Source organism: Agrilus planipennis, unplaced genomic scaffold, assembly GCF_000699045.2.
Source record: "Agrilus planipennis isolate EAB-ADULT unplaced genomic scaffold, Apla_2.0 scaffold238, whole genome shotgun sequence".
In the NCBI taxonomy this organism is placed as follows: Eukaryota; Metazoa; Arthropoda; class Insecta; order Coleoptera; family Buprestidae; genus Agrilus; species Agrilus planipennis.
The window spans coordinates 401,790-407,795 of record NW_020439447.1 but is presented as its reverse complement, the minus strand read 5'-3'; the positions used below and the strand labels follow the sequence as shown (position 1 = coordinate 407,795).

Sequence of the window (6,006 nt, the reverse complement as noted above, 5' to 3'; positions counted from 1 at the left end):
TTCATAAAATAAAAATCAGTTATCATACAAATATTTCAAGGAAGGTAAGTAGAGGATATTGTTGTAATGGAACACTAATCGAAAAAATTCATCCTCAACTATCACGAAGAATGTATGTTCAATGGAAATAATATTAAACTTTGAAGAAGTTAAAAGACTTTTTTATGTAATACTAATATAAAAAAAACAAACAAAAAATTAATATAAAATGTATTAACAACTAACACTTTCCTGCTGATGTAGAATATCAGGTCCAACTATTTTTGAAAGCTTGTTTAAATGATTTTCATCAAGAGTGAATAACTTAATTATTTTGGATGCCAGTTCTTCATAACCAATGTGCCCACTGTCAGCAGCATATTGAACACAGTCCTGGAAAAGTTAAAAACAAATTAAAAACGATTTAAGTGTTGTGGTGACGTGAATAACTCACAATCGCTTTTGTCGGAGCTTTATTTTTTTCACAGTGTTCTATAAATAATTGTAAATCCTCTATTTTTGGTACTCCAAGGACTTCAATTTGTCCCTTCATTAATTTTTGTAAAACCGTACAGGCGCTATTAAAATCGTTGTCCCTTAATAACACTCTAATTAAGTTTCCAAACATTTCACCAGACAAACTGTAGAAAAAAGGATAAAAATTGCAGTGTCACCTAAACAATCTGTTAATTAAAATATGCATACTAGTATATACCTTATTTTTGTTCTTTCATCTTGTGATAAAGCTTCTAGTCTTTGGATAATGTCTCTAGCAATGATAGCAAATTGCTCATGTAATTCTGAACCTTCTGGAGGTTCATTGTTTGCCATAATTGCTGGGACAGTCTCAATAATTATATTCCTTCGTATGTAATCAAATGAGACAATATCCTGCCAAAGTTTAGGCAGAAATTCAATGGAACCAGTGGCTTCGACGCTGTCCAAAATCTCTTTTACTACACTGGGTTCAGGTATATAAATGTTAGGAACGATAATGGAGTAAACTATGCTCATGAATTCTTCAATTGGCATTTGAGAACACAGAATTGAAGTGTAGTGACGACTAAAAAAAAATTTTTTATGAGTCATTAATTTTGAACATAAAAAAATTTGTTAAGGTCATTTACTAATAAATGGATTCCTTGTAGCTGTCTCCTATAAGATTGTAATTATCTTTAAACATTAGAACATTGTGAACCCTTTCTGCGGCGTCTTTACTGTGAAGATGGTATCTGCAAATTTCCATTGCCGTTACGAAAAAGTAGGTATCATAAATGTCACGAGCAGTGAACTCTTTGTTTTCGATTTCTTTCAGTATTTCGAATAGAACTCCACTTTTGGGCCCTCCTACACGAAATTTAGACATTAAAAATTCATAAAATTCTTATAATTGCATACTGACTTACTATCTTTGCAAAATGCAATCAGTACATAGTACCATGAAGCCAAGGATGGCTCCACCCCAAGGTTTTTAAATTCTGCTAAAGTTTTTAGCACATTTTCCTTAACCAATTTTCCTCCTCCCATGGTGCTAAGTACCCTCAAGACAGCATTGAGGGTGCCCAAGTTGGGTTTAAGTTTTGCTTTGGACATCTGATTTAGTAGGTCAACTACAAAACTCCATCTGAGATCATATCCTTCCTTAAGAATGGGACTAATTCTTATAATCGAGTTATAAACATCAGTGTTGAGAATGTGTCCTTTCCCTTTGGCCTCTTCAAACAGTTCAAAGGCACGGTCTGCCTGATAATATTTTGCCATTCCTTGAATAATTGCACTATATGCTTCAGCAGGTGGGTTTTCTATACTGATAAACACCTCCTCAGCAAGTCCTCCATCTCTACAGAATAAATTAAAATTTAGAATGTTACACATAAAATAAGCTTTAAAATGTTAGAGTGAACTATTTATTTACTTCCAAGTCTTTTTAAATTGTTCTCTGACTTCCTTTGAGGTCTGTTTGAACCATTTTTCTTCTATAAATTCATCAGACATGGCATCATCTCCATTGTAGAAACATAATAATTCCAGTAAATTTAATTGGGTGTCATTATTAATTTCAGCACCCATTTTCTTTAACAATTTATAAATTAAGGAGGCATCAGACACATGTGTATCTTCAATAGCATGTTTTAGATCCTCCTCAGCGACTTTGCTGTCTGGAGTAAATTTTATTGTAGGAGCAAAGCTTTGAATAAAAGGATCTGCTTCTCTGTGTTGGAACAATTCAGGATGTTGCTCCTTAATCCAATGGGCAGTTTTCCTACCTGACTCTTGGGCCATTGCAAACATTCTTTTTGTATAATTAACTCTGGGAATGAGGTAAGGGTCATCATGATACTTATAATGAGCAGCAGTAGGGTCTCTTTCAATTGTGCTTTCTAATGCCCTCAGGATATCAGTGGGCCCTCTTTGAATTCGTTTCGGTATGTTTATTTTAGATGAATATAAACGAACCACAAACCAGTTTGTAAAGTAAACGTTGGAATGGGACAAATTCAGGGAACTAAAAAAAATAAGCGAATGTATAAAAAGGAAGTAGTAAAACTTGAAACACATGCCTTTTTCTTACAGCAGACCATAAAGTTGTCATTGTAATTTATTTATTTATATTTCATTTAATTTAAAAATCGAGTTAGACGCATATTTTAAGGTTCTGTTAATATCTTCTTCTTTTTCTTTGAAGTTGCTTGGCTGTGTCTACTTAATCTCCAACGACATCTAAATCAATATTATCTGGAATAAAAAATGATTTTGAATTTCATAAATTCATAAACCTCATTATAGGTACAACTATCCTTTCTTTCGGAGATAAAGAACAGGTTTACAGTAGAATTAAACATTTTTGGATTTGCATTATTAACGTGTATCAATCCACTTCCATCAGTTTGTTTACAAACAGTTTACAAGGAAAACCTAACCACAAATATGCCTGAAAAGAAAATAAGTACAATGTAAGTAAATTGCTTCTAAAATAGTAATAAATACGAAACCATGAGTACTTTATACGAAACCAAGCGGAATTTGGAGCTTTCCATGACTGAAGAATTAAAAAAACAGTACTTTTCATTGCTCAAAAAATGGTTTCTGTTTAGCGGTTCAATCACTAAAACACAGTTTGATAGTGTTGTGAGAAGTCTTTTGACCACTAAAGAGCAGATAAGAAACCATAACGCCCTCATGATTGCATTATTTAAGAAGGTCAATAATTCAAGTTTTAAAGAAATTCAAGAAAATTCTTCTGATGGAGGCAGTTTTGAAATGGCAGAGAATGTACCTCCTTCCAGTCCTGCTACAATGCCTCCTGCAGATTTCGAGAATCGATCAGCTGCCTCAGAACTATTCTTACCAGACAGCAGTTTTATTGCAATGAGGATTAACATAAATGCCTGGGAGAATGAGTTGCATGGAGTCGAAGAAGGAGTTGCTGAAATGATGATACAAGCTTGTCAGGTAATTTCATCAGGATCTTTTCATGAATTTTGGTTATTAATAAGGTTTACTCTTTGCAGATATTTGTTAAAAATATCATTACTGCAATGATATCAAGAAAAAAAGGGTACAAAATTAGGGATGGAAAGCTCCAGTATGGATTTGAAATGCCAGTGCCAGATCCCCTTGTTAGGAATACAAACAATATTATTGATAGCACTCAAGAATCAAAGGTTGAAGTTTCTAATGAAGAAGATTGTTTTATACCATCACGTGTTGCTTCTTTGGAAAATGTGGAACAACAAACCGCATTTGCTTATTCCTGTGGACATAATAATAATTCTGATAATACATTGACTGTACAATTATTATATGATACATTAAGAGATAATCCCAATATTCTTGGTTTACATTCTATACATAGCATTAATTTACTTAAGTTAGGATTACAAATTGAAGAAGCTGTGTAAAAAAGTATCAAATAAATACCCTGAATTCTATTTTTGTTTTTTTTTTTATAAAAATTTTGTTGAATTAAACGTTAAAGAGCCGGAATTAATGAAATATTAAAATAAATATAATCTGTATTATAAAGACGCTTCCAATTTTTCAATGTTTAAAACGAGGATTCATCATCCCTTAATTGGTGATACTTATTTAAAAAATTATGTAGAATTGATTGGTGCAAGCAGTTTTATGAGCGCCTATTGATTAAGGGAGTTATAGAGTCGAAATCAATAAAACGGTGATATAAGTACGTGAATTATAATGTCGCTCGTAAATTTTCAACCATTTAAACGACGATTCATCCCTCGCAAAATGGGGACATATGTCTAAAAATTGTGTAGAGTCTAATGGTGTAATCAGTTTTACGAGCGCCCCTTGATTAAGGGAGTTATAGAGTCGAAATCAATAAAACGGTGATATAAGTACGTGAATTATAATGTCGCTCGTAAGTTTTCAACCACTAAAACGACGACTCATCCCTCGCGAAGTGGTGATATATGTCTAAAAATTGTGTAGAATCTAATGGTGTAATCAGTTTTACGAGCGCCCCTTGATCAAGGGCGTTATAGAGTCGAAATCAGTAAAACGGTGATATAAGTACGTATATTATAATGTCGCTCGTAAGTTTTCAACCATTAAAACGACGATTCATCCCTCGCAAAATGGTGATATAAGTCTAAAAATTGTGTAGAATCTAATGGTGTAATCAGTTTTACGAGCGCCCCTTGATCAAGAGCGTTATAAGGCCAGAATCAATAAAATAGTGATATAAGTGCGTGTATTATAATGGCGCTCGTAAGTTTTCAACCATTTAAACTACGATTCATCCCTCGCGAAGTGGTGATATACGAGGGTGGATTGATAAGTTTCCGGCCTAACCAAGAGATGACGCCACTAGGCCTACCTTGAGGTGACATTCTATAGTACCATCCTTGGATAGCTTGTAGCTATAGTTTCAGCCCGATCTCCTTGCTAGTGTAGGTTTGACAGCACGCTGAACAAGACGCCTCTGTGGTTTTCGTAAAAATGGAAAAGCAGGAAAATCGTGCTGTCATCAAATACTTTTATTTGAAGGGGTTAACGCCGAAGGAAATTAAAAAAGAGATGGACTCAACACTGGGGACATCCTCCCCGTCATATTCAACCGTTAAGCAGTGGGTTTCCGAGTTTAAAAAGGGTCGTGTGAGCACCTCTGATGGGCCTCGCTCAGGACGCCCCGTTGAGGTCACAACTCCAGATATGATCGAAAAAATTCATCAAATAGTGCTGGGAGACCGCAGATTGAAAGTGCGTGAGATAGCTGAGACCTGTAAGATGTCATATGAACGTGTGCAACATATTTTGCACCAACATTTGCATATGGAAAAGCTCTGTGCAAGATGGGTGCCGCGTTTGCTAACAGTCGACCAAAAATTGATTCGAAAAAACATTTCTACCGCAAATTTGTCATTGTATAAGCGTAATCCAAGCGAATTTTTGCGTCGATTCGTAACCGTTGACGAAACGTGGGTCCACCACTACACTCCTGAAACCAAAGAACAGTCTAAACAGTGGATTGGACCAGGGGAACCAACTCCAAAGAAGGCAAAAACAATTTTTTCGGCGAACAAGGTTATGGCTACTGTTTTTTGGGATGCAAGAGGTATTATATACATTGATTACCTTGCAAAGGGTAATACTATCACTGGTCAATACTACGCAGACTTATTGCAACGTTTGAGCCACGAGGTGAAAATTAAACGACCTCATCTGGCGAAGAAAAAAATCTTGTTTCATCACGATAACGCACCAGCGCACACGTCAATCGTTGCGACGGCTAAAATCAACGATCTAAAGTTTGAATTGATGCCGCACCCTCCTTACTCTCCAGACCTAGCCCCGAGTGACTATTTTCTGTTCCCTAATCTCAAAAAATGGCTTGGCGGTAAGAGATTTGCGGACAATGAAGAAGTAATCGAAGCTGTAAATGGTTATTTTGAGGAGCTTGACGAATCAGTCTATAGAGATGGCATTAATAGACTGGAACACCGCTATGAGAAATGTATCAGCCTTGGAGGAGATTATGTTGAGAAATAAAAAAAAAAAATT

At 35.2% G+C, this 6,006-nt stretch overlaps 2 protein-coding genes across 2 annotated transcripts; one reads left to right on the top strand and one right to left on the bottom strand.

Moving 5' to 3' along the window:
• Positions 1-194: 194 nt before the first annotated feature.
• On the bottom strand, positions 195-2,643 carry LOC108740995 (protein PTCD3 homolog, mitochondrial). Its single transcript, XM_018475547.1, has 7 exons — positions 2,541-2,643; positions 1,895-2,485; positions 1,386-1,819; positions 1,107-1,326; positions 695-1,042; positions 434-620; positions 195-372 (listed from the first exon to the last, which is right to left on the bottom strand). The coding sequence occupies exons 1-7, from the start codon at positions 2,570-2,572 to the stop codon at positions 214-216; spliced, it is 1,971 nt and encodes a 656-aa protein (XP_018331049.1). The 5' UTR covers positions 2,573-2,643; the 3' UTR covers positions 195-213.
• Positions 2,644-2,843: 200 nt separating this feature from the next.
• LOC108740996 (transcriptional adapter 1) lies at positions 2,844-3,911 on the top strand. Its single transcript, XM_018475548.2, has 2 exons — positions 2,844-3,432; positions 3,492-3,911. The coding sequence occupies exons 1-2, from the start codon at positions 2,974-2,976 to the stop codon at positions 3,879-3,881; spliced, it is 849 nt and encodes a 282-aa protein (XP_018331050.1). The 5' UTR covers positions 2,844-2,973; the 3' UTR covers positions 3,882-3,911.
• The last annotated feature ends 2,095 nt before the right edge of the window (positions 3,912-6,006 follow it).

Coding starts and splice junctions, on each gene's coding strand:
- LOC108740995 (XM_018475547.1), bottom strand. CDS start 2,572: ATGACAACTTTATGGTCTGCTGTAAGAAAAAG. Junction 2,486..2,540: donor TGGTCTGCTGTAAGAAAAAG/GCATGTGTTTCA, acceptor TATTTTTTTTAG/TTCCCTGAATTTGTCCCATT. Junction 1,043..1,106: donor TACAAGGAATCCATTTATTA/GTAAATGACCTT, acceptor ATTTTTTTTTAG/TCGTCACTACACTTCAATTC.
- LOC108740996 (XM_018475548.2), top strand. CDS start 2,974: ATGAGTACTTTATACGAAACCAAGCGGAATTTGGAGCTTTCCATGACT. Junction 3,433..3,491: donor TGATGATACAAGCTTGTCAG/GTAATTTCATCA, acceptor TACTCTTTGCAG/ATATTTGTTAAAAATATCAT.